This window comes from Melanotaenia boesemani, chromosome 6 (assembly GCF_017639745.1).
Source record: "Melanotaenia boesemani isolate fMelBoe1 chromosome 6, fMelBoe1.pri, whole genome shotgun sequence".
Classification (NCBI taxonomy): Eukaryota; Metazoa; Chordata; class Actinopteri; order Atheriniformes; family Melanotaeniidae; genus Melanotaenia; species Melanotaenia boesemani.
Genome location: NC_055687.1, coordinates 8,130,536 through 8,158,519, shown reverse-complemented (window position 1 = coordinate 8,158,519; position 27,984 = coordinate 8,130,536). Strand labels below are relative to the sequence as shown.

General features: G+C 40.9%; 1 protein-coding gene across 2 annotated transcripts; it reads right to left on the bottom strand.

Annotated features, from left to right (window-relative positions):
- Nucleotides 1-27,770, bottom strand: LOC121641127 (glucocorticoid-induced transcript 1 protein). Of its 2 annotated transcripts, none has more exons than XM_041987070.1 (9): nt 27,644-27,770; nt 27,130-27,500; nt 15,206-15,354; nt 10,053-10,142; nt 8,620-8,745; nt 7,491-7,628; nt 5,223-5,412; nt 4,537-4,657; nt 1-2,974 (listed from the first exon to the last, which is right to left on the bottom strand). In XM_041987070.1, exons 2-9 carry the CDS (start codon nt 27,434-27,436, stop codon nt 2,632-2,634), a joined length of 1,464 nt encoding a protein of 487 aa, XP_041843004.1. In that variant the 5' UTR covers nt 27,437-27,500; nt 27,644-27,770; the 3' UTR covers nt 1-2,631. The 2 variants fall into 2 exon arrangements, with proteins under 2 accessions (XP_041843004.1, XP_041843005.1); XM_041987071.1 differs by having other exon boundaries at nt 8,620-8,742.
- Nucleotides 27,771-27,984: the final 214 nt, after the last annotated feature.

Genomic DNA, 27,984 nt, shown 5'->3' with positions numbered 1-27,984 from the left:
GAGGCTTTTCTGGTTTCTTTATTGAAAAAAATGAACACACAAGAACTACATAAAAACATGTAATACACAGGTGAACTGAATCATCACTGTCGACCATGGCAACCATTTCTGCTCATTGTGCTTGTCAATAAAATTACAATAAGTACACTTTAAACTTTTTGGAGCTGTAAGCAGAACAGAGTATTTAAACTTGATTTATGTGGCATGCGTGGCATATTGCAAGAAGCTAACCAAACCAAAGTATGAATCAAGTCTCTAGTAGTTTAATCTTGGTAGGTAAACTGGGCATAAATCAAATCACGTTTTTTATTTCACTTTTAAATATGCTGTAACAACTCAGTAGGTCATCAGAGAGGTGTACTATGAAGCAAGACAACACAGCCAGGCTTTCTTTGTGTCACTTAGTGCTTCTAACACAAAATGCACACAATGAGCTCTCAGATTTTTAACTTATAATCAAGAAGTCCGTTTAGCTTAGACACTGTCCTAATTAACATGGGAGGGTCCTGTGTGTGCAGAATAGAAACAACTTATCTGCAAATCAAAATAAAATGATAAAAACATTATCTTATCAATCTTATTCTACATCAGTAAGTGAAGGCATGGTTTCCATAGAAACGTTTTAATCATACTACAAGCAAAACTGCAAAGCTCCTTTGGAGGCAGGAGAAGAATAAAATCCCACAACTGAGAATCATCATCAATTTTTAATTTCTCACCGAGTTCTGGTCAGATAGCATCAAATTTTACTTCAGGTTATTTATATATATGATTTGATTATGGCTGAACACAGTAAACCCAATCGATGTTTCAATTCAATGACCAACCTTCAGGAAGCAGCTGAGTTATCGATTTTGTCAGGTTTTGACTAAAAGACTTATTCTGTATCTGTCAAGAGCTTTCAGGTTAGATTCATTGCCTCTGATCTGCTGTGTGGGAGAAGTTAAATGAGTTTTTTCTACTTAGGCCATTCAGTCCATAACTTTAAACAAACTACTTGATAGCGGGTTATGGCTTTGGTCAACTTTACCATGGTGATCTAGCCAAGTTAGAAGGGATTTATTTTTAAGGGGTTAAAAGCCTTTATGTCACGGAAAAGTCATGACACTTTTGGGTCAACCTACCTCGCCAAGTGGTTCATCTCACTCCAAACTACACCTCTCAGGTTTCATGTGTTAAATCTGTGTATAGACCCAAACTATGTTATTCCATTTTTCTTTTTGTTGTGTGTCGTTACACTTAGCACACAAATTAATTGCACATTCTTGTGATTGTTTCAACTAATATTCTGATCTAAAAAACTAGTGATTATCTTTTCTATTCCAAGTAAGTGCTTGGGCCTATGAATGAGTGTTTATGTGCTGCAGATTTGTTTAAAAGCAAAAAAAAATAAAACACACATCTACTTCTGCCTTTGTTGTTCCAAATACACAGCAGCCCTTCTGTCATTTTCTAATTTGCTTTGGTACATATTGAACAAAAGGATGACACAGATACCTGCCAACTTCCTGATTTGTGTGAAGCTTATGTAGCTAATTTTATTGACTCGAGCATCCATTGTTAACTAATGCAACAACGAGCTCTGGAATGTGTCAAAGCACCTGGAACTCTAACCTGAACTGGTTATCCAAAGAGATATCCATCAAAATCCATGACATCAATTGATTAAGTCTGGAATAACTTCTCTCTCCAGGGGAGGGAAAAAAAAAAAAAACTAGAACAAGTCTCCGTAGATGAAGGTCATGAACAGGCATTATAGTCATAGGGAAAAGGCATCATAGTTCAAGAAAGTACATTCCAAATGACCTGAGTAACTGGTGAGGTGTGGGGTAATTTAACCTGGAAATAAGGGAGCTATGTGCTTTTATTGGTCACTTGAACACTGAATGAACAGCATGTTTAGCTTACCAGATATATTAGTTATCAAACTAGGCATGCAGAGCTAAGTCTTGTCTTGTAAGCCTACTGGGTGGAGCCTGCTGGGTTCTCATAGATAATGTGCTACATATACATTCATACAAATTTAAAAAAGAAAAAAAAAAATAAAGTGGGGCAAAGTATTCTGGCTGTAAGATATCCCAGTATCTTACATGGTCTTTTCTTTTAGCATGCTGTACACTTAACAGCTAAGGAGCTAGCTAGATTACTTTTTTTGCTGACGTGTATAGCTGTCCATTGTGAAAGTCTCAGACTTTTCTTTTAAATTTCATTTTAATAAAACTGCCAACACTAATTAGCACAGTTATTCAGGCAGTCAGTTCTATTTATTGTGAAAATAAGCATAGCTATTTCTGCTGTCATGGTACAGGGGAGAAGGCTAGGTTAGTGGTGGGGAGAGAAGCTGTGTCCAAGGTCAGTAACAATGCCCAAAATATCAAGTATTACTCACAAAACATCACCAACAGAGGGACTAACACTGGGATCAAGCAGAAATTCTCCTGCGCTAGGATGCTGGTACCATTTTCCTCATAGGCACTTGTCAGTTCTGGACCTTGGGCACTCCCTGCTGGCTAACGTTAGGATTATCGGAGTGCAATATTTTTTTTCTTTTTCTTTTTATCCTAAAGCCCTACCACCTAAATATTTGCAATGTTTTAATTGTAGGTGGCTTGGTTAATGAATACCTGAGGACTAGCTGGTGAGGAGTACTTGTGCTGAGCCTTCTCTCCCCACATCTGCATCAGGGCTCTGGCTGTCTGTGCTGTTTGACTTTACGCCACTGCTTGAGTCGCTGCTCCAGTCTGGGGAGGCCGAAGAGGTGGCTAGCGGTGATGTGGACAGAGTCGGGGTCACCTGAGCTCCCACGCTGCTGTTGCTATGAAGACTAGGGTTGATGGAGGAGCAGGAAGAAATGGGGGAGAACAGAGAGGAGCAGAAGAGTTTGACAGGGCAGAAGGCTGAGCCTCTGGGAATGAAGTTCACCTTGTTTTTGTCAGGGCAGGAGAACAGAGGGAAGCCTTTTGATTTGCCAGACCTGAAGACAACAGAAATTATAATGAGAAATGTTCCTTCATTTGTATATATTTTCCTTCTCATTCATGCTAATTTTCTTAAAAATATAGACTTCTCTTTTCATAGAGAATTATGCTCCACCTGATTTACGTTGCAATCAGCATGATGAGGTGTATAGCATGGCTCAGTAGATGTTAGTATACCTCAGTGTGAAGCTTTCTTAACTGTAGCTTCAAACGCTTCTCAATGCAAAACTGTAGCAGAACTAAATGCCCAGTTTGTTTTAGAATTAACCTGCCATGGTGTGGTGTTTAGCCACCCTGTATGAGGCTATAGCAACTTGATGCAGCTGGCCAAGGTTCCTGCATCTCATCCCCTGCTCTCTCTAACATGTATTAAATCATATAAAGGGGCTTTCATATAGGATGCAATGGGCACTGTTGTTCTGCTTCCAAACTATTTCATGTCCATGTGTGTAACACAATATAATCAGTGCCACCTTCAGCTAAGTGAAGAACAAGGTTAGGCACACTGGCTGAAGTTTTCTTCTTCATTTTCACTTGGCCACTTCACTCTGCAATGACATGCTGACATGTCCAGCTGGAGAGAATTTGGTAGACCTTAAAGCCCCACTTCTGAATTTTAATAGATTTTCCACACCACCTATCAAAGACTAATTCAGCATTTGTCTTGCATCCTGTCTCTTCTGAACTCTCTCCAGGCAGTTAAAGTCAGTCTGATGTTAACTCTCATCTTACTTCTTGCTCTGTCCCTTTCTTTCTTTCTTTCTTTCTTTCTTTTCCTCGCTTCTCTGATAATGGGATAATGTCCTTTTTGTCTCTGGCGTGTGACGTGTTGCTGTAAAGCTGTAACATGATGCTCTGGGATGGGAAAACAGGTTTCTCAGTGTTGGGACGCTGCACAGCAATGTTGGCTACAGGAATCTACATAATGAATGTCACTGTACCATCAAGTGTGCAACAAGTCAGAAACACAGCGTTTTCAGATCAGAAAGTAATGCCGTGCTACTCCCTACTTAGCTTGAAGTAGACCTGGAAGCGATCACTGCATAGATGCACCTCAAGTGAGCCTAAACTCTCTAAACCCTCCTCTTGCCATGAGAACATTATCAGATCCTCTTAGCTGCTGCTCACCTCCTCTGACAGCTTTACAGAATTATCCTTTATCCAAGTCTGAAGCTGGAAGAAATAGCTACTCCTGGGACACCTTCCCAGTTGCCTCAGAACTGGAACCCAACCTGGATGCAATTTGTTTGTGTACACCCTTCTCTCCTGCTCTGCACCCAACCCACAGCACACACACCACATATTGTATCCTATGTGAAAGCCCAGTAATACTATACAAATAATAAAAACACCATACAAATACCAAAAACAAATTGCTATACTCCCATAAGAAAGCCATCAGTTCTTCACTAATTTCAGTGATAACAGATTTATTTTAATAAAAATCTTGAGTCATTTTCAAAAACAATACATTAAGTAGACACACAACAGAGAGGGTTTTTACTTTAACATACTTTGAAAACATTCAAATCAAAACAAGAAACAAAAAAGTACTTACACCAGCTCATCAAACACTTTGACCCTCTCACATCCCTCTGGAGGTTCCCGTTTGAACACATAGCTGTTGTTAGGTTTGGGAGATGTGGCGTACTTGGGGAGAGGAGAACTGCACACATTGTCTGCAAACACAGTGAAGAACATAACCATTATTTAGTCTTTCAGGATACAAAGACAGATATTGGGAAAAAAGGTATGTTTTCGATATGTCATGGTAAAATAAACCTCTGTAGAATTTGAAAATTTTTATAAATATCTTCCAATTTAAAACTGAAACTTAAAGCACATTTTTCTAAAAGACATAAAACAAATCAGTAAATTTAGTGCTGAATTCCAAGGTAACAGTCTGATTTTTGTCCTAGTCTAAACCTGGCAGTTGGGTATTGAGCTGTCAGCAGCTAATTTATCCACAGTAACTGGATAAGAAGCTCCCTTCTTTCTTAGACCACACAGAAAAAATCACTTTATTAAAAAAAAAAACAAAAAAAAAACTTGATGCTTAAGTGAGTGCATCTGGGCCAATTTATGATTTCATACAACTCCCACGATCCAGAAACCACATTTTATATATCACAAATCCAGTGGTGCTTTCCAAGACCCTAAAGCAGAGGAATGGTAAAGAAAAAAAAGAAAGCTGCTCATTTTGTTTTACTGAACAGCCACATCTGTTCAACTGTCGCAACACACCTTTATCAATTTCCTCTGCAGAGAACGGGCTTCCATCAGGGGAGTGGAGGTGGTCAGAGCTGCAGGGGCGGGGCGACGGGCTAGATTCACCACTTGAAGGGGCCTGTGTGTCTGTGTCACGCGTGTCCCCACTGTTGCTGTAGCGATGCGAAGGGAAGGGGGGACGGCGGCCATCTACCACCTCCATGGCCTGTGAGGTCAGAATGTGGATGAGGTGGTGAGAAGTCATGCGCTAACCTAAACCACTCCTAAATGGCAGAGTAATGATGCTTCATGTTCAAAGCCACCCAAGGGTCACAGCCATTCTTGTCAAAGTACTAAAGCAATCCCAGCTTACATGCCAATTGGTTATCTCTCTTTGGATGACATCATTTTAGGTTAAGAGCAACTAAAATGCCTAAAATCTAAGAAAGGCTGCAACTAAAAGGCCTTTGGTGTGTTTGTCTTAAGCTCAACTGGTGAAGCAAACACCACACCACATGGCAGTACTTGACGGTAGATGAACAGTCTGATGTGAGCCGTCTTCTGCTTTGGCACAGATGATTCAAAGGTGAGAAAAGAAAAAAGGCTTGGTGTACAGCACACTGTAAATCTGGAAATGTGAGGGTTTGTTTTTGTATTTATACCATGTGATCAAGTGAGACTCTTAGCCTGGAGTGTTACAGCCCAGTCAAGGTTTACAACCATGTGTCAGGCCTGATTTAGTGGCTTTCTTGCATTTAAGTGATTAAATTCTATGTGGGTGAGAATATATGTGCTAAGTGGCTTCACAAGCTTGTGCTCGTATGTATGTAATGAATTTTAGGCATAGCCTCACAAACTATCGTAGTTAAGTCAAGGGAGTAGCATGAAATACCAGGCCCCATGTGCAAACCATCCTGGTGGACCATTATGCTGTTTGTGTTGTGATTTCCCTCACCTTGATTTCCTCGCTACCTTCACAACAACCTTACCTTTCCCTATCTTCACTTAAACTTTTCACTCCCTGCTACAAGAAGGACAGGCCCCATACAAGCTAAACAGATATAAGATTATCTTAACCTGCTTATAGCATAACATACAATAGAATAAAAGCTGGTCTGTTACTAAGATTAATTTCTTTGATTGATTTGCTTCTGAAATCATCCAAAAGAGCCTTAAAATGCAGAAACCAATTTTTTGTATGTGCGCCTTTTTCTCAGTAAATCTACTACAATTTTTGCCAACTGTTGACACAATGATTGCTTCTACAAGGTTCAGTAAAAACTATGTGATGTGTACAACGTCCACTCACTGGGAAATGAAGTGATTACAAAATGCACATAACAGATCAACCAAATCCTGACACAAGTAAGCTGCTGTGCTGGCAAAGCTTAGACATATTTAGGGTGCATTCACACCAGGACAGTCACCTAGACTCGGTACGACTGAGGGTTCGGTTCAATTGGGGGTGCAATATTCTTCTGGCCCGAGTTTGCTTTCACACGGCACTACTCAAACAAACAGGACTTTTTAAACAATGTGTTCCACTCCTCACCAGAGGCGGCGCTGCATCGGGAATGACTGAAGACAACTAGATAACATCAGTTAATGCAGGACAACCTCTGTTTCTACCACAAAGAGCAAAACATGGAGCTGCATCAGATCCTAGCACAGGTGTGTATGGTTAGGTTGTGTTTACCTACAATGCCCTTTGCTTTGTTGTCTCCTTCCTGTGTTTGGTTCACTTGAAGCTGAACAAAGCCCAAGTTTCTAGGTGGACCAGAGTTTGCTTCTGTGATCCGAATCAGAGTTCACTAGCCCATTCACATCTCCCCAAACGAAGCAGACTTTCCAACCAACTAGGATTCGAATCAGAACGGCTGCTGTGAACGCACCTTTAGATGAATAAATCAATTCCCTGCTTTTGCTTGTATACTGGGAGAAGGAGTGTAAATGACCTATTCCAGTTAAAACAATGGCTGGACTTAACCGTGTATGAAAACATACCACACCTGCACTCAAGTTAAAACTTAATCAGAACTAATTGCTTTATAGCACTTCTTTAACAATTACATTTTATTTACCAACACAGATACCATAGCAGTCAAAAATCCCACTTTTTTCTATAACTTAAAGGAAAAAAAAATTCTTTCCTAACTTGAATGTCTCCATCTAAACTGTTTGACATCACCAATCAGAAGTTTAAACAGTGACAGCAAATTTATTACAAAGGCGACTGCATTTCATCATGCTGTATAAATCATCGTTAAACTCAGATCGATTGCTTTTCTTCTAACATATCTGTACCTTCATTCCCTGCTCCCAGTCTTCTCTGATAAAAACATTTTCCAGCTCGTGGTTGATGCCCTCTACGCTGCTTGGTACTCTGCATATGAAGGACTTTGTCAACGGAGCCGTAGTCAAAGCTGAAGTAGCTCCCTTGTACTGGAAAGAGACGAAAGAATTTTTAAAAGAAAGAAAGAAAGAAAAAGGACAAAAATGTCCAAATAATATGTGCTTAGATACATTTACCTTTTGTTCCTAGACATCAAAAAGACACACAGATCAGCCCAGGAGTTAAACTTGCATTTTTTTTTTTTTTTTTTTATTCTTGCTGCCCTGGGATAAATAAAACCCATTTTCATTTAATTTCAAACATAACACTGCTACATCAGGAAGTCAGATTCTTTTGCAGTGTTACATAAACTCTGATCAGTTTTAACTACACGCCCGGAGGTGGTCAGTTAAAATCCATGTTACGCAAGCTGGATTAAATTTTATATAAATAAAAGATAGTTACTGATCAACCACAGGAGGGGGTGATATGGCCAAACTTATCAGGGTCTATGCTCATTTTCCTACAGCTGTTCACAGGTTTCATTCCTGGGCATCTGTTAATGAATGAACTGCAATCAAGGACAGAAAAGGGCATGTCCAGTCACGTTCCCCTTCTTCCAACTCCCTTTAACACAACTGACAACAAAGAAAACTGCAGACCAAGTCTAAGTACCCCAGCTCAGTTAGATTTAGTTAGTGCAGCCCACATAAAATGTAGTCTAAATGGGTATATGGATACTTTCACTCTAAAAACTACAGCAAGAACAGTTTACATGATAAGCTGCAGGTACATTTGTTAAGTTTCATAAAGCAAAGTCTCAGTGACCATTTAGTTAATTAGTTGAGTAATATAGAAAGCAGCATTGCTTTACTCTAGTAAATCTTCACTCAGTTGTCTTAACTTGGTAGCTGTGGTTTAGTTTGGACACCGTTTATGCAGAGCTGCTAAGCTGCCAGCTTATCATATCACTGTTATCTGGGTAAAATCTTGCATCCCTAAATCGAGTTAGTCAAAGTTTCCAGCTGAAAAAAAAACTTGTAAACATTGACTAACATCAATTGACTTGACTCAGTGGTGACTCAGACAGGAGAAACTCACCTGTGGTTGGCATGCAGCACCATGCTGCGCCGGCTGTGGCAGCTGCAGGGAGCTCTGCTCCCTGTCTTTGCTCTGCCGGGTGGCCTGTTTGCTGCGCTGCAGCTGCAGTCTCAGTTTAGCAATCTGCTGGAAGAAGAATAACAACAATTCAACAAATGGCAACTCACAATCAGACTATGGAGTCAAAAAATATGCATGCATGAGGATTTTTGCTTTTTTGACTTATCGGTGCAAAGAATATTTTCTCCCATGTAATATATATTTGGCCTATAATCAATGTGATACAGATAAACCTTCACAAATCTTAAGTTTTTTTTATTGTTTGGTTGAAGATCCAGTTGGTTTAACTGTTCATTTTGCAGCAAATGTAAACTATTTTATATAGAAAAAATGTTTTCTTTTTCTTTTCCCCTATTGTTATAGGGTGTCTAGAAGGATTTCTTCTTACATGGTTGACAACATTCATACAGCACCATTGGTCTTTTTTTTAATCATTTACTCCTGTCAGCACCAATAAACAGACTTGACTTGAGCATTATTGCACAAAGATAGTGCATACAGTCCATGTGTCTGATGATGACACAAGTTAGGTCAATGGGTGTTTCTACATCTGGCCCAATATCAGCTTAAAAACAGGATACTCTGTAAGGCTAACAAACGCAGATGTACTATGCAGACAAAGGTGTGGTCTTCAGTGCTGATCTTGGAAACCTGGCAACTCAGTCAACAAAGATACTTGCTCTTTTCATAGATATCCTCCTACACATGAAATTGCAGGGATTACAGAGCTAAAATTCTATTTACTGCATTCATTTAGTGTCAGCAGGCAATCCCGGTGTAATCTCAGTGGATAGGAAAAAGACTGGCTTTTCCTGACTGTGCTGTGTTGCTGATTGTAGAGGTCACGACCCGCAGATTAAACAAAGGTACCCTATCTGTTAATCTCCTTATCTGTTAATTCTGTGAAAATTAAAAGGGAACAATATGGCTGTTTCCTCCTTGAGAGGAGCTCATGTACAGTTCTCTAAAAAACAACAGGTCATAATGAGATTCACACAGTGCAGTTGTGTGGGGAACAGAAATGAGAAGGAAGATAAATTTAGACTGTGGTCTGGAGAGCTGGAGTCCTTATAACTCCATGTGGTCGGCTGGTTGGCCACCAAGCCCAGCAGATAGACAGGAGTGGAAACCAACTTTAAGGACAGTAATATTTAGGCTGGCCTCAGACCCTGACACATAAAACACACATTGAATAAATGGAATGAACCTCAAAAATGACAAATACATTCTTTTAACTAGTTGCATCAATTGTATTAAGCTAGGCTGGATCTGCATGTTTTCAGAGAGAAACTACTGAAACTACAGTCTGAGTGATATATGTTGACACAAGCAGCTGTGACTTAAGAAAACAAAACAAAAAACACTCCAACTACCTCTTTGAGATGGTCTGCACTACCCCACGAGGCAGACCGCTGGTAAGGACTTCCCAGTTCTGCTCCTTCATCAATCCAGAGACCTGGAGTCTGAAACACAGACATTTACATGCTGAGCACATGTTTCATGTAAGAGCTATCATTTCACACTAGGGTCACCAAATAATACTTCTTACATAGCGTAAAGATAAAATGTTCTTTGTGCTTATATGCAATAAAAGAGCTTCAACACTAGTTTTTTTTTTTATATGGATGAAAATATGCATTTAGAAAACATTACTATATACATTAAGTACATTAAAAAATGTTCAAACATAGGTTTACCTACATAGACACATCCATACATGGATTTAAAGTAAACCAAAGATTGAGCTAAAGAAGCAAGAATCTAAAAATGTACAAGGATTTCTCCTTAAAATTCATGAAGTGTAATTGTTCAAGACATGTATTGCCCAATGTGACCAGTAATTATGAGGTCATACGGGATGTGAGCAACAGCTAAATATCATGCATCTAAAGTGTTTAGATAATCAGCTGAGAAAGACGTGGGTGAACGCAGTAACGAGTACAGTGTGTTTAAAAGTAAAGCAGCAATCTGGAATCAATAAAAATGAGAAGAACAGTCATGGGATACAGTCCCTTAGGAAAGAGCTAAATTCAACAGGAAAAGACAATAATTCCTTCCATTAGTAAGCTGGGTTAAGACAAACTCTTCTGTGGTGAGGCACTTACTCACTTATTTGTTTACACACTACAGCAACATCATCACTTGAAATGGGAAACATAGCTAAAAAATAATTAGAGGGCTTTTATACATATTAGCAAAGAAAACATCCTTTTCAGTCATTTATGATGACTTCGCAAAGTTAAAGGTCCCCACCCAAATTTGTGACAATCCACAAATAACCCAAATGTTCACTCACTTTGTAACCAATGTAAATCACATTATTTTACAGAAAAAACACCTTACAATGCCAGGATTATACAAGTTCAACGGATCTACAGAAACATTTACTGCCGTTAGTGAAACAGTAAAAGAAAAGAGCTGATAAACACAACATTTCCTCCAAAGAGCATAACGGCAGTTCTGTTTCACTGAACGTGTCTTTCAGATCTTTACTACAGAGAAGGAAACAGTTAAGTTATGTAAAATAATGCAAAAACAGAAACAGACTGAGGATGTGTCATTGGGTGTCTGAAACCACATACTTCCCTCTGATTATGCTTATCAGCAGTTCCCTTGGTCCTAAAACATCTGACGTTTCATGGTGAACACAGCCGTACAAAACATCTTAAATGTCAGTGTCCTCGCACTGCCTCATGTTTGACCCCACACAAACTGAAAAACCTCTTTCCAACTATCACACAATCCGTCCTATGATATGGAATATCACACTGTGAATAATGAGGAACACCCGTGAAGCTGTCTGAGCTGGCTTGCTGGCACTGGCTTCCCCTGAAAAGGACACATATTAAATGGTTGCTTGTGCTCTTATAAAAAGGGACCACTGTGCTTGGCCATGCTGGATGGCAGATGTGTAACTAGCCTTTAGCATTAACATTTTGTCCATGGCCTATGGAATTACTTGTGCAGTTTGATGCTTCTGCCAAACATTGAGGGACTTGATGCTGCAGCCTCATCTGTTCTCACAAAATGCAAATTGCTAGAAAGGGCAAACAGACTTCAACAAGTCTGGTCTAAGCAGCTGAGGAAAAACTAAGTTCTCACAGATGTTCTATGACATCAAATAGACATCCCTCATCCAACTAACAACTTGTGAAATATTTTTATTGGCACAAAGGTATACAGCCCAGGATTTTATAGGTTGAGACGAAAAGACCAATAATTTTTCTCATATATCAAAAGTAAAAAAAAAGGGCACTCAAAGGGGTTAAGCATGATTTCGTCAGGAGTGGTGTTACTTGTTATATTTTAATAAAGTGACCTAATTTTAGGTATTTTACAAGTGCTACTCCTTTTGGCTTCATAACTTAAATCATAAGGAAAAGATAGTGAGGCAGTTAAAAATACTGCCAGCTGTTAACATGAACACCTCTGAGGCCCCTTTGTCAAGCTACTTTCCTGACCCTCCAGCCCTGAGTTGTGTCCTTTGTAGACTGACGTGTGCCATGTGCTGCGCCTGATAATGTAATGCTGTAGAGATAAAACTCTACAACCATAGCCTGCAGCATACTTCCTATTGTGATTCCCACCCAAAGGGTTACATGCAGGCAACATCCTCAAGAATCCAGCTCTGTTCCAAAGCAGGAAATAATGACTGGGCTTCAATAGAATTGCAGTGGAATTTGTGGTGCTTTGTTTAGATTGCATGCTGAGACATGCGTGCAGAGTACCATTGCTATCCTTTGGTGGGGTGTAGAGATGATGAGGGCATGCAGTCTGATTTGGCCAGTTGACTTTGTATCTGTTATCTTGTGCATGTTTGAAAATGACAGAGCAGTCCAGAAAATGCCTCTCTGGGCTGACACTCTTAACTTTTATCAAAGAAACGTTTTAGTTTATGAGTGAAAGTTTTAAGGCCCTGATACACCTCAAAAGTTGCCTAGCAGTCCTTAATCATAAACAACCAATAAGCAGTAGCTTTATTAAAAGCCAAATAAATATTTGGAATTTAAACTAATCAGACATTCTCAACATCATCATTTAATATAATGCTTTAGATAAATTTACAGGATCTGAAAACAGTTAATGGTTTTGTTCTGTTTTTGATAATGTTTTTCAGATAAGCAAAAACAGACTTCTGATTAGCTGCTTCCTCTCACGTAGGCACAGGGCGCACATGTATGCCAGTGGTCAGATGGCCATCATCTACAGTCTGCACGTTATGTTCAAGTGTCACATTTAACAGTGGACATGAGGAAACACAAACTGTTTGATCAGCCTGCCTTTGTGTGCTCATTCTTTGAGGTCGGCTTGGTGTGTCAGGGTCCTAATCTTCATGCAGACATTCTCTGTGCTCTGTAACCACAGTGCCTAAGGCGTACAGACCTATCCCGGAACAGTGATTAGCATATGTATGGACCCTCTGCTCCTCAACTCCCACACAAAAGGAAGGCAGCCACGAGGGCCAGGTGGTAGGCAGTGGGATTTCTCCTCGCCTCGCCTGGAGGACAGGTGCAAACAACTTCACCTCCATGCAGGGCTGTATTACAGCTCAAAGAAGAGGCCGTCTTAAACTTATGCAATGCACAACAAAGGCGGCCAGGGACCTTTTGTTTGCTGCTTTCTGCTGTTGTTTTATGAAAAGAGCTGGGCCCAGGCATAACTTGTTAACAGGAAGGGGTCTCTGACTACCCTTAGGGGAATGTGCACATTTAACCGCTTAAGGATTGTATACTCTCCCACAGCAAGCTGTTAAACATCTTACATTTGCAGAGCTATGAAGGACAAATGTCTTAAATAGGTCTAATTTGCTCAGGCTTCAATGTAGATTTTAGTAACAATGCCTGGGAAATACAGCTGAGACCATATCATCAAGACATAACATATCACAATGATCCAAAAGAAATGTCTGTCCAAAACATATCAAATATTTATGACCAGATGTATTTTCTTTCCCCAGCAGTAACATTTTCCAAGGCCTGATTATCTTCAAACTGATTTTCCATACTTTCCACACAGGAACCCTGTAATTGGGTGTTTACTTTGCTTACAGCCACTTCAAGACATCTACCAGGGCCCTCTGAACACTTCCTCAGCATACAAACAAAGAAATACAGGGCAAATGGGGGGTTAAAGGGATGAAGCCCATGTAAATGAGGCTTGGCGGTCTTCATTCAGTCACATGAAAGGCTTCTGTTAGCTATGAGGAGAGCAGCCCTTGTCAAGATCATACATATTCAATATTCTTTCATAGCACAAACCTAACAAAAAACCCTCTCGCAGAAAAATTAAGCTTTTTGAGCGAGACCGAACGGCAGGATTAGTGAATGATCATGTGTGGGCTGCTACCCACTATTTAGGCCCACTTTGGTAGAAGACACCATTGTGATTTTCCAGATTAATATGGCAACCTTTGGCTTTCAACAATAACAAAGGCAAAAAAAAAAATTAATCATTATTTCTCATAGTCTAGAGTTGAATCATATTTTTGAAGGGTGAAGGAAGATAATACCTTAAGGCATATTTTCTATCAAAACCTTTCTATCAAACTTTTTAAAAACTTAACATAAACCATAATGCGTGAAACTCTGTAAACTAGTGATTATTGCATTACTACAGCCAGATGTTAACTTGGCTCTAAATCTTATCTCACCCTGGTAAATATGATTCATTTAGACATTTAATCCCACTCTATCAAGTCTGTGAAGATTAGCTTTACAAGCTTTTTACCAGCCAGTGCTGCAGTATGATGATTTATCACCATCACGTTAACCACAATCAGACAGCTTACGAAGCCTCTGAAGGTTTGAAAAAAGTAACAGCTGCATTTTTTGTTGTTTTATATAGAGTTTCAATTTTTGTTTTTTTATGTATGTGTTGGGCACTACCACAATAAGTTTCACTTTCAGCCACATGTTACAGCTGTTGAACATGATGCCATATCAGATCAGTTTTGAATCCTTATATGCAGATTTTTATCACATGATTTACAGATTATTCATTTTTCAACATGAGCTACTTTTATCACATTTGCTTCCTAAAATATAAGTATAAACCACTGATTCCACAGATAACATTTGTGGCTCAGAGTTGAAGCATTTCTTTTCCTCTTCCATCTTCACAATAGCCAAAATGACATAATCTAAAATATACTCGTAAACATCAGGTTCTTTGATAAAAAAAGGTATATTTTAGTATGACAGGTTCAATGCTAACATCATGTAAAAGCTAAAAGAAGCAAAGTTGAAACAAACCCCAACAACCTCACAGTTTAGTTTGAACCATTTCGTTAATGAGACATGTTTGAGAAATACCCCAGTGCAGATTTGTCCTTATTTGGGAAAAAACAAGTAGGGCTATTTGTTCATAATTACCTTAACTTTGGTTTTATCAAAGAAAAGATCAGCCAGAATACATCTTTTTATGGTGAGAAGCTAGCTAATGAAAGAATAAAACCAAGCATGGTTTCAAAACCGGGTGGGCCCTGAAGGAAAATTGGTTGGGAACCATTGTTCTGAATTATATGTACCTGTGTAGCTTTGTCTTTCATACAGGAAGGGTAGGGTCCATGGGAGTCCCGAGGCCACTGGCCGGTGAGGTATGGTCCTGTGATGGCGTCCAGTGAAGACGCCCTTCGAATCGCACTAGAACTCCGCACTTGTAATTTGGACCTGTCTCCTGTAAATAGAGAAAAAAAGAACTCTTTCAACTTTATTGATCTTTTTAAGACTGCTTTTCCAAATGTTTTAACCACTTTTATAAATGCTTGCATTCAGAGATCCAGCAGTCCATTCATTTATACATGAACCCCCATAACTCCCAACAGGTGTGTCCAAGTATACTCAATAGTTTTTTTTATTTCTAAAAAATTTTTATTTTTTAAAAATAAAAACTAAAAAAATATTTTTATTTTTGCAGTGATTTTTTTTAAGACTTTGTTAGGAAGAACAAGAAAATACTACAAATTCACTCCTAGCTTACCAAGTCCTAATTATGTTTATCACAAAGCTTAAAGAAAATATTTCATATTTGTGTTAAAAATAATGGGTAGCTAAGTCCATTTTGAGTGGTTCACGTTCTCTTTAATGTATTTCATAAAACAAGACAAAAATTAAGTACATGTCAGATTTGTAAAGGGGACTTTGCGTACCACGGAAGTATGTCTGCAATGCTTGAACATTTAAAGATGAGGCGGGTCGGACTTCCATAGCAACCTCATGCAAGATTTCAAAGCTGAAAGTGAAATAAGATCCATTTAATAAATTATGAGATACATAATCCGATTGGTCGACTAGTCGTTTTAATAGTCTGTGACTAATCAATCATGAGAATAGTCATTAGTTGCCGCCCTATTTGACATACGTTGTAAGAATAACATACCATTGCCTCGTACTTTATCAAAACGGTAAATATGATGTCCTGTTTTTATTTGACAGGCTAAAATTAAATTTAATATTTCATTTAGCAATCGTTATTTCAAAGATAATAATTACATGTTCAATTTAATCCAGTTTGAGAGAAGGCGCTGGATACTAATACATCAATGCTACAATACCAGTTTAAACTACATTTATGACCTCACTTGCAAACAGATTAACAGAAACTAAAAGTATTAAGTACAGTTTCATACACTTGATCTAAGTTTTTGAGTGTAATTCCCCTCAAGTTTAGTCATACAAAAGATGCACTTGAGCGATGTCCAATTAATATGCAATATAAAACATAAAACTAACTTGTGATTTCCAGTTGACAGTATGCCGACGCAATTTCTGAGTGGTGCTAAATTTATGGTTCATTTGCAGTTTTCTGTGCTACTCATGCACATTAAGCAAGGGTAGACATTCTGACAAGGTATGCTAAACCTACAGAACGCCTGTTGTTGCTACTCACTGTTGCTAACACATTTTTCCTGTAGATTCCATGGAAAAATATGTTGGAAATGTGTTGTTGTAGTGTGTATGTACACACTGAATACTAATTTATTGGTCCAGTACTCACAGAATCCGGGTTTTTTGGGGAAATTCCTATAAACTATTAAATTCTCGATCAAATCAAATCGAACTTTATTTATAAAGCACTTTTCAAGCCAAAGGCAACACTTGGTGCTTTACTTGATAAAAACAATTCATGCATATTAAAATAAAACAAGCCTTCACACACCAAAAAAGATAACATAGCAATTAAAAAAAAAACACTCAGTTTCTTTCACACACAGTCGCACGCACACACATGCATACACACTAACAAAGTATTTGGGATTATGTTGTTGAATGTATTGTTGCATTTGACTTTTTATAAGCACTTTTTACATTGTTGTATAATCTGCCAATGGTCATGACCAAATACACTATAAATATTCTTAATTTAACATAATCAAGACTGCAATCTGCATAAAGCTTTTCCTGTCTGTTGCTTATTATACTTGTCAAACCAAATTCAATTTCTGATTTTAATCTATTTGTTCTGTTCTTTTTTTAAAAACATATTAAACATATTAAACACAATAAAAGGTAAGTATGCAAAATGTTGTTTATTTATATGACTGAATAACAGCAAAGTAAATATTATCCTAACTTTTCTACCATATAAACAGCTTCATAACTTGCATGGAAAAATGCAACACAACTGCATCCCTGATTCTTTCCATCGGGATCCTCATCATACAGGATTCACTGAGGAAATATTTCCTCTGATGTTGGTTGTCTCTTAACGAGAGTTTGTGGGCTGAAGCTGTCTTCTGCAGAGAGCAGCATTTCTCACTGCGGTTATTTGCACAGCTAAATTCCATGTGTGAGTGATGGCTCACTTCAATGTATATCTGTTAGAGCTTTCAGGAAAACACTGTTCTGGTGTGGAGGGAGGGATGAGTCTGCTGCTAGCTATAGAAGCCGAAGGAGAGTGTTTGGGGTGCATATCAAACGAGGGGGAAAAAAAATCCCAATTTTCATAAAAATAAGCAAGTCACGAACCATGGATTAATCGCCCAGCCCTGGTTTGTACACTACTAGTCAAAAGTTTGGACACACTTTATAAGTAAATCCAATGGGAAACTGCATCCAAACGTTTGGCTGGTAGTGTGTATCATAGAGAATTATCGACCAAACTCACAAACATGTGGACATGAGGTGTAAGAGCAAAGAACTGAAGGCCATATTTTGACTTGCAGGTCAACTCTAATAGTTTACATTTTAACTAAATATGTCATGAGTTGTATTAGAAGCACAGATTTATGACTGTAGATATATTTAAATGATACAAAAGTTGAAACAGAATTACAGAACTCGTCAAAAACAAAACACAAAAATATTTACACCTTAGTACAAGTACTACAGCATGTTTAATTGAGTTAAGATTTTGCCTTTAATAGTTTCAAACTATGGGCAGGTTTTCCAATCCTTTAAGTGTTAGTGAGGAGGAAAGAAAAAGCTTGAGAACGGAGGCCTAAAGCCATATAAATGGTTGAGCAGGAGTATCTAATGTTATGAGAGCAATCTGCTGTGACCTAGAGCAGTAAAACACACACCGCCCACATTAGATCTCATAAACAAGTACACTGCATGCACATCAATACTGCCTGCATCCACATAACATTCCTGCAGTGGCACGCAGTCCAAGAAGAGTAAAGAGACAACAAAACCTGGAATCATAAAAGCTAAATGTACTACTGCAAATCTGGGTTTTCGTTTTCAGTCAAAACTTATGAAATAAAAACAAGAAGTTCATTTTTTAAACAAAACATAATTAAGGAAGACTAAGCAAAAATCAGGACATAGTCATCTTTTCTATTTTATGCCGGAGCGGGCTAAAGGGCCTTTCCAACTTGAACACACATGCACGCAATACACACAGACTAAACCATCAACATGAGGCACTCTGTTCCTCGTGGAGCTACACAGCCGTTCATTGTTGTTCTTTGTTCATAGAATACACAGGCCTACCCACCCAAAGGTATTGCCTAAGTAAGCTTACTGGGCTACAGTAAAATTCCCTGAAGCACAGTAGACAAAGGAAGCAGACTAAATTTCCATCAATATTGATATAGGCTCAGCCATTGCTCTCAGAACTGGGATTGTGGTTATTTTCCACCATCTCCCTCCTTTCCAGACTAGAATAATCTCTTGATGAGAAAAAAAAACTGTGTGAAAGTAGCCAAGACATCAAAAGTGGGTCATCTTTTGATTTTAGGGTCAAGTGTAACATTTGGTCCAAATCAGTAAACTGTGGCAGAACTGTTTCCTGTGGGCTGCGTGTCTATGTTTGAAGACAAACTCCTCAACATTATGTCTGATCTTAGGATCATGGAACAAAAATCACTGGACTTTCACCAGCTCAGATATTCTGAAACAATTCCCAGGTGCAGTCTAACACTGCACCTGGTGGGCTTTATGTAATTTTAAAGTGGCAATAACTTAATTCCAGACATTTCCATGCAATACAACAGTTGATGCCACTGTTGCAAAGGCAACAAGAAAACAACAAATAATGAGTACACTAGTGAGAACACTTCCACCAGTGGACAGAGTGTGCATGTGGGAAAACAAACAGACAAAACAAAAAAAAAAAAAAAAAAAAAAAGGAAAAAGTTTTTAAAAACTCTCCCAGGGAGGTGAAGATGGAAACACTCCAGTGAGGAGTTGCTGGAGTATTTCACCTGCTCCTGTGTTACAACGTCATTACCATCATGGGAACGTGCACAGCTAAAAAGCGGAATCTAACATCATTGTAGTCATTTCTGAGTCATATTAGGTTTAAAATGAACCCAATATTCTATGTAGGTTTTATTAACGTCAACACGTTATCTGAGATCTGAAATTTGATAAGATTTAGAATGACTCCACTGGATAGAACTGTTTTCTTCAGTACACTAAGTTAAACATTTTTGTTCAGAGTGTATTTTTATCAAAGCATTTTGGTCATTTATGGAAAATTGGTCCATGATGACATCCCGTTTATAATGTCTGTTTGTAAGTTGCACGTATGAAACTGAAAAGTCAAAACAGACAAATTATTATGAGTCTGCTTTCTTCTAACCATCCATGATATAAATGGATATGGGGGTCAGTGTTGGTTTTCTAGCCTTACTGGCCACCCTAAGTACACTAAAACCACTTTCAAAAATTTCAACACACATACATGGAGTCCGTTTTAGTCTATACATAAAGCATTTTCTACCATACACATTTAGACAGATGTTATACAGGAGCAAATGTGGGTTTGCCCAAAGGCACGTGGACATGTGGCGTCAGGAAGTAACTGAACTACCAAACTTTCCAATGAGGGAACAACCTGCCCCAAATTTCCTAAATTTAGGGACTAATAAAGGGATTATTTTAGCTCCCATCATGATCCCAAGGATCATTAATAATCAATTCACATAAAGATGTATTGGTTTTCTAGGAAAAATGTGATTCAAAGTTGCAAGCCTACATAAATGAACTTTTCTCTACATCATTTAATCTTAGAATTGACTGATGCAGGTGAAAGAATCTGCTACAGAACACTACGGACACTATGAACACTTCCGAATCCATGTTCAAATGTTAAAAAAAAATAATAAAATAATAATATTTAAATAAAACTGTTCAGAATATTGAGGAACACAAAAAGCGGAACAAAAAACTGCAGAAGTGCAGCGCCCGAAACCGTTTGCCAGAAATGATAAAACAGACATGATAGCTGAATGCGAAATTCAACCGGTACCCTCTGCATTAAAAGCTAGCATTAAAAGCTACTTTGGCTTCTATGGTTGGCCTTGTTTGCTTGGTTCATTTGGATGTGTATGTTGGTCAACCTACAAACGTAGCTCTTGGTTCCCTTCAAATGAACCAAATACAGCAAGGGTGTCAAACTTCAGTCCTCTGGGCCGCTATTCTGGAGGTTTTAGTTGTTTCCTGCTCCAACACACTCAATTCCAATCAACTGGGTCCAACAGCCTCTTGTCAGCTTCTGCACAATGGCCTATTAATTTCAGCCAGGTGTGTTGGAGCAGGGAAACATTTAAAACCTGCAGTGTGGCGTCCCTGGAGGACCTGAGTTTGACACCCCTGAAATACATGAAGCTAACTACAACACAAAAGAGCAGAGTGGGTAAACACAACAAAAACATACTTGCGTGTACGACGATGGGCAGCTGTGGCTGGGAGGGATGGTTTGAAGTTGGACGTGGAATGAGAACAAGGTTAAAAGTCTGATTCTGTTTAAAATCATGTAGAAGTAGTCACACAGGGAAAAAGATCTTCAATATTTGTTTATGCTTGCATCCTAGCCATATGATTCATGATCAAATTGAATTGTGATGTGCCTTTTGTAATACATCAACAATAATTAAAAAAAAAAAAAAATAGCTGAAAATCACCCCTATGATGATGAGAAAGCAAGGACCAAGGTTTCCCTTGCCTGGACGTGGGTCACCGGGGCCCCCCTCTGGAGCCAGGCCTGGAGGTGGGGCACGGAGGCAAGTGCCTGGTGGCCGGGCCTTTGCCCATGGGGCCCGGTCGGGCTCAGCCCGAAAAGGGTGATATGGGCCTCTCCTCCCGTGGGCTCACCACCTGCAGGAGGGGCCATAGGGGTCGGGTGCATTGTGAGCTGGGCGGCTGCCAGAGGTGGGGACGCTGGCGGTCTGATCCTCGACTGCAAAAGCTAGCTCTAGGGACATTGAATGTCACCTCTCTGGCGGGGAAGGAGCCTGAGTTGGTGCGCGAGGCTGAGCTGTCCCGGCTAGATATAGTTGGACTCACCTCGACACACGGCTTGGGCTCTGGAAACACTGTCCTTGAGAGGGGCTGGACCCTCTTCCATTCTGAAGTTGCTCCCAGTGAGAGGCGCCGAGCAGGTGTGGGCATGCTCATTGCCACCCCGACTTGGCGCCTGTATGTTGGGGTTTACCCCGGTGGACGAAAGGGTAGCCTCCCTCCGCCTTCGGGTGGGGGGAAGGGTCCTGACTGTTGTTTGTGCTTATGCACCAAATAGCAGTTCAGAGTACCCCCCCTTTTTGGAGTCCTTGGAGGGGGTGTTGGAGAGCACTCCTTCCGGGGACTCCCTCGTTCTGCTGGGGGACTTCAATGCTCACGTGGTCAATGACAGCGAGACCTGGAGGGGCGTGATTGGGAGGAGCGGCCCCCCTAATCTGAATCTGAGTGGTGCTTTGTTGTTGGACATCTGTGCTCGTCATGGACTGTCCATAACGTACACCTTGTTCAGACAAAAGAGTGTCCACATGTGGACTTGGCACCAGGACACTCTAGGCCGCAGTTCGATGATCGACTTTGTAGTCGTGTCATCGGACTTGCGGCCGCATGTCCTGAACACTCGGGTGAAGAGAGGGGCGGAGCTGTCAACTGATCACCACCTGGTGGTGAGTTGGCTCAGATGGTGAGGGAGGATGCCAGTCAGGCCTGGCAGACCCAAGCGTGTTGTGAGGGTCTGCTGTCCCCTGTGGAGTCTGGAGTCCCCTGTCAGAAAGAGTTTCAACTCCCATCTCCGGCAGAGCTTCAACCATGTCCCAGGTGAGGTGGGGGACATTGAGTCCGAATGGGCTGTGTTCCATGCCTCTATTGTCGAGGCAGCCAGCCGCAGCTGTGGCCGTAAGGTCGTCAGTGCCTGTCGTGGCGGTAACCCCCGAACTCGTTGGTGGACACCGGCAGTAAGGGATGCCGTCAAGCTGAAGAAGGAGTCCTATCGGGCCTTTTCGGCCTGTGGGACTCCAGAGGCAGCTGACGGGTATTGGCGGGCTAAGCGGAGCGCAGCTTCGGCGGTCGCTAAGGCAAAAACTCGGGCATGGGAGGAGCTTGGAAAGGCCATGGAGAATGACTTCCGGACGGCTTCGAGGAGATTCTAGTCCACCATCCGGCGGCTCAGGAGGGGAAAGCAGTGCTCCGTCAGCACTGTGTACAGTGGGGATGGGGGGCTGCAGACCTCGACTCGGGACATTGTAAGGCGGTAGAGGGAATACTTCGAAGACCTTCTAAATCCCACCAACACGTCGTGGCAACACGAGTCTAGAGTAGCTGGTGCTGGCTCTCCCATCTCTGGGGCTGAGGTCACTGAGGTGGTTAAAAAGCTTCTCGGTGGCAAGGCCCTGGGGGTGGATGAGGTCCGCCCAGAGTTCCTTAAGGCTCTGGATGCTGTAGGGCTGTCTTGGCTGACACGCCTCTGCAGCATCGCGTGGACATCGGGGACAGTTCCCCTGAACTGGCAGACTGGGGTGGTCCCCCTCTTCAGAAAAGGGGACCGGAGGGTGTGCTCCAACTACAGGGGGAATCACACTCCTCAGCCTCCCCGGTAAGGTCTATTCAGGGTGCTGGAGAGGAGGGTTCATCGGATAGTCGAACCTCGGATTGAGGAGGAGCAGTGTGGTTTTCGTCCCGGTCGTGGAACAGTGGACCAGCTCTACACCCTCTTCGGGGTCTTTGAGGGGGCATGGGAGTTTGCCCAACCAATCTACATGTGTTTTGTGGACTTGGAAAGGGCATTTGACCGTGTCCCCCAGGGATTCCTGTGGGGGGTACTCCGGGAGTATGGAGTGCCGGACTCGCTTGTACGAGCTGTCCGATCCCTGTACGACCGGTGTCAGAGCTTGGTCCGCATTGCCGGCAGTAAATCAGAATCGTTTCCAGTGCGGGTTAGACTCCGCCAAGGCTGCCCTCTGTCACCGATTCTGTTCATAACCTTTATGGACAGAATTTCTAGGCGCAGCCGAGGTGTTGAGGGGATCCGGTTCGGTGGCCTCAGAATTGGGTCTCTGCTCTTTGCGGATGATGTGGCACTGTTGGCTTCATCGGGCCGTGATCTTCAGCTCTCACTGGAGCAATTTGCAGCCGAGTGTGAAGCGGCTGGGATGAGAATCAGCACCTCCAAGTCCGAGACCATGGTCCTCAGCCGGAAAAGGGTGGAGTGCTCTCTCCGGGTCTGCAATAGGGTCCTGCCCCAAGTGGAGGAGTTCACGTATCTCGGGGTCTTGTTCACGAGTGAGGGAAGGATGGAGCGGGAGATCGACAGGCGGATCGGTGCGGCGCCTGCAGTGATGTGGACTCTGCATCAGTCTGTCGTGGTGAAGAGGGAGCTGAGCCAAAAGGCAAAGCTCTCGATTTACCAGTCGATCTACGTTCCTACCCTCACCTATGGTCATGAGCTGTGGGTGGTGACTGAAAGAACAAGATCACGAATATAAGCGGCCGAAATGAGTGTTCTCCGCAGGGTGGCCGGGCATTCCCTTAGAGATAGGGTGAGAAGCTCGTGATCCGGGAGGGGCTCAGAGTAGAGCCGCTGCTCCTCCACATCGAGAGGAGCCAGATGTGGTGGCTCGTGTATCTGGTTAGGATGCCTCCTGGACACCTCCCGGGTGAGGTGTTCCGGGGACGTCCCACCTGAAAGAGGCCCCGGGGAAGACCTAGGACACGTTGGACAGACTACATCTCTCGGATGGCCTGGGAACACCTTGGGATCCCTCCGGATGAGCTGGTAAATGTGGCCGGGGAGAGGGAAGTCTGGGTTTCCCTGCTTAGGCAGCTGCCCCCGCAACCCGGATGGATGGATGGATGGATGGATGGAAACATGAAGACTGAATTATGTAAATCAGTTAACTCTTTCACAGTTGTTTTCAGGATATTTTTGGCTTGGTGATGCAAAATATCACAACCTTAAATAACCTCATCCCAAACACTACGATTTTTATTAAAATGATTCAACAAGTCTACAGTGAATTAGCATTTAAGCAGCTAACTGCATCAACTAGCTCTGCATCAAACATTGAGCTAGGTCACTATGCCACCTTTTTTCCATAAGTGTAATGTCTTTGAATGCTAGTATTTGTAGAACATTTCAGGATATTTATCCAAATTTATCAGAAATTATGGAGAGATGGTTTGATTTCAGGCACATTTTGTGAACTAGAGTTACTCAGTGGATTGATTTTGTGAGCATCCACATTGACAAGGAGCTAAGGACGACCACAAGCCCCTTTTTCTACAAAAAATATTGTTTTATTAGCTTTCATCTGTGACAATCTGTAGCTACTGTTAAATCTGTTAATTAACACAGAAACACTCTAAACACCAACATATGGTCGAGTTATCAACAATATATGTCAATCGAGAAATGCACGTTCCTTAGGGTTTATATTTTCTTATCATACATACCTTAATCACTGACATTTAAACTACATGCACTATTAGAAGTTTTGCAGATAAGCCTTTTCTGGTATCAATTAAAGACATATGCACATATTTTCTACCAAATCTAAGAGGAAATCATTTTTTTCCTGTATTGGCATTAACAGACTCAATGCAGTGGCCCAAAGGCATATTTTCACATAAATGTGCATAGTCAAACAAAATAAGAAAAATAATTTATTTTCACATAGCATTTTCAAACAAAACAGAGCTGATATCTGATATATTTCATATAGCATGATCTGTAAAACAACTGAGTTTGTGCACATGTTCCTTAGGATGTCAGGACACTTCTTAGCATTACTAACATTATTCAGTGAGTGATACCTTGCTCTTTAGGTTAACTTAAACCAATCTAAATGTTACAGTAAATGAGTAATATCTGTAAAAGGCGTTAACAACTCTACCTTTCATAAATGCGGACTGAGAAGTGAGCAAAGTTCACTTCAATGCTGAGGTTATTCAAAGGTGCATAATAATGTTATACACAGACAGACTGAAGTACAGACAACAGCACCGTTCCACTAGAGTCAACTGATTTAGACACCACATTCATTTTCAAATTTGGTCCTACTCTGCAGTTTGAATGGGTGACAATGAAGCAGGGCTGTTTCAGCACAACTGGCACTTTGACACTGAGCAGGACTTTCATTGTCGGAACACTGTGGTAAGAGGATGATGTCATTCTGGTTAACCTAAAAGGCCACAATGTAGCCCATAAAACTTTTCATGCCATCTTATCATTCATCATTAGGGTAACCATATAAACAGTGCTGCCAATCACCATGATCAGATATTTTCCTGCCAAGGAAAATGTTTTGCTAAGCATGAGTAAGTTCAAAATACTACAATTAAGACTTTACAATGAGCAAAGCATATTGAATCATTAACATTTAGTTGGGTGCAGTCTGTGAAAAATACAAATTATAATATGCTTAATGTTATGCACAAAACATTTTTGTGAATTTCTACTTCAAAAGCCCACCACATTTTTGCCAATCATCTGAGGCCTGTCATGCATGTTTAGAATCTACGAAGGAAGATCATAAACATAAATGACAAGGGGCATTGGTCTTGGTTAGGGGGGGTCATTTAAGGCATTTGAGCTATGTATGGCATGTCACTGGAGTAGGAAATCAAAACCAGTAGCTAGTCAAGAACAAATGACATTCATCATTCTTGGTAAATCTGCCGTCTCAGTTGATATGGAAGAGACTTCTTACTGCCCTTTATGGCACACTGGTCAAGGCTGGAGGTCACCTTGTTCAAAGAACTGTGGAATGCAAGGCATGTCACAAACATTCAATTTCACAGACGCTGCCACAATAACTACCATGCTGCACGAAGGGGAGAACAGTTCTGAAAACATAAAGAGTAGAAGCTATTAAATGTGCCTCATGGAAGTAGCACTGATGTGGTTGCTGATGCAGAAAAACCCATTGAGGTTAACATAAGTACAAGAGTCTTCTCCACACACTAGAAATGGAAGCTGTGTTTACACACCTTCATATCACAATGTACTTTTAATTGTCAGACTGTACGTGGTTACATGTACATTTTGTACTGATAAAAGTGGCTTTACTTCAAGAAACAAACAACCACAGTTCCGGATTGTGGAAGGATACTGCTCTGAAAAATAATGCCACAGTGTCAATGTTAGTTAGGAAAAGAGGTCATAAACAAGGTTAAATAGAGTGGTGGGAAATGCTGATTCGAAAATGTCTTCGCTCCTTCACCATATCTCCTTAATCATCTCAAGGGGATCAGCTAAGAAGACAGGAAAAACAAATCCATATGTATTGCAGCATGGTGAAATTCTGCATATGCTCAGTGTGTCTCAAGTACTCCATGCTAAAATCTGAATAGGCAACCCTGACTGCTCAGCAAGTTTTGAAGTAATCTGGCTCGATTACAATTGATAACAAATCTTTTTAGTCTTTTATCCTCCACTCCCATTCTGAAGTCAATATAATTTAAGAGAGACAATTTCACTATGTGTACTCACAATGAATGCCTAGTTGTGTGTTGATGATGGGCTGAATAATTAGTGTACCAATAGCATGCGCAGCAAGTACCCCAGCTCATTCAAGAATAATGTTATTCTTCCAAATGTAACAACTGACCGCATTTCAACACATTCAACATTTTCACGCTTTGCTGCAAAACTATGAACAAGATATTAACATCAAAAGTTACCATGGCAAGTCATCATGAGACGTACGCACGTGGTGACATGGCATGTTAAGGTCTGTGCAAGACAAGGCAAACAGCTGTGTGTTTTTACCTCGATAAACTGGAGAGTCTGGGGGGCAGGACACCTCCTTATTTTCGGGAGACAGTCTTTGCTTAGCATTTGCACTTCCTGAACTGAGTGTCGGACTGGAGGGAGGGCTTGAACCCCGGCTGTTCGTGGCTCCGCCATACAGGGTCTGCGCCCGTGTCGGGCTACTCTGGCCCCCACGCAGAAGCTGGTAGGGCACGGTGGCACGGATGGGGTGCAAACGGCAGCTGCTGTTGTTGAACGAGCCAGGAGAACCCGCATTGCTGCACCTCACCCTCGGCTGCTGAAGCGAGTTGCTGGGGGTTGACATCCTCCGAAACTGGCTGTTGTTCTTATCGCAGTGAAAAACACGTACTGCCAAAGTTACTGCTTCTCTGGAGGAGGAGATGGTTGGGGGCGGTGGTAAGATAAACATTAGCTTGTTAGCGAAAAACGTTAGCTTCCTTTAAAAGAAAAACTTCTATTCATACGATCGAATAAAACCGTTCCAACGCGTATAATTTAGTGACAGACTTACCTTTAAGAAACTAACACATGTCGTAAACTCCAAACATAACATGAATAACTTTAAAAGTAGTTTAAACTTTTACTCATAACATTTAATTCGTGTTTTCTAGCTCTTGTATCTTCCCCATCCTGTCCACTCACTCTAAATGACAGTTGATGCGGAGAGACTACTGGCTGATATCTGTGGGCGGGCTTAGTGTCTCGCTTCTTGACTTCTGATTGGTAATTGTCAGTGTACAGTATTTTCACTGATTGGTGGGACTTGTTCTATAGACTACACTTTCAGCCAATTACAACTTAGACGCATTATTATTGCATGCCAAGTTTTAACGGAGAAAAACTTCGTTTAAA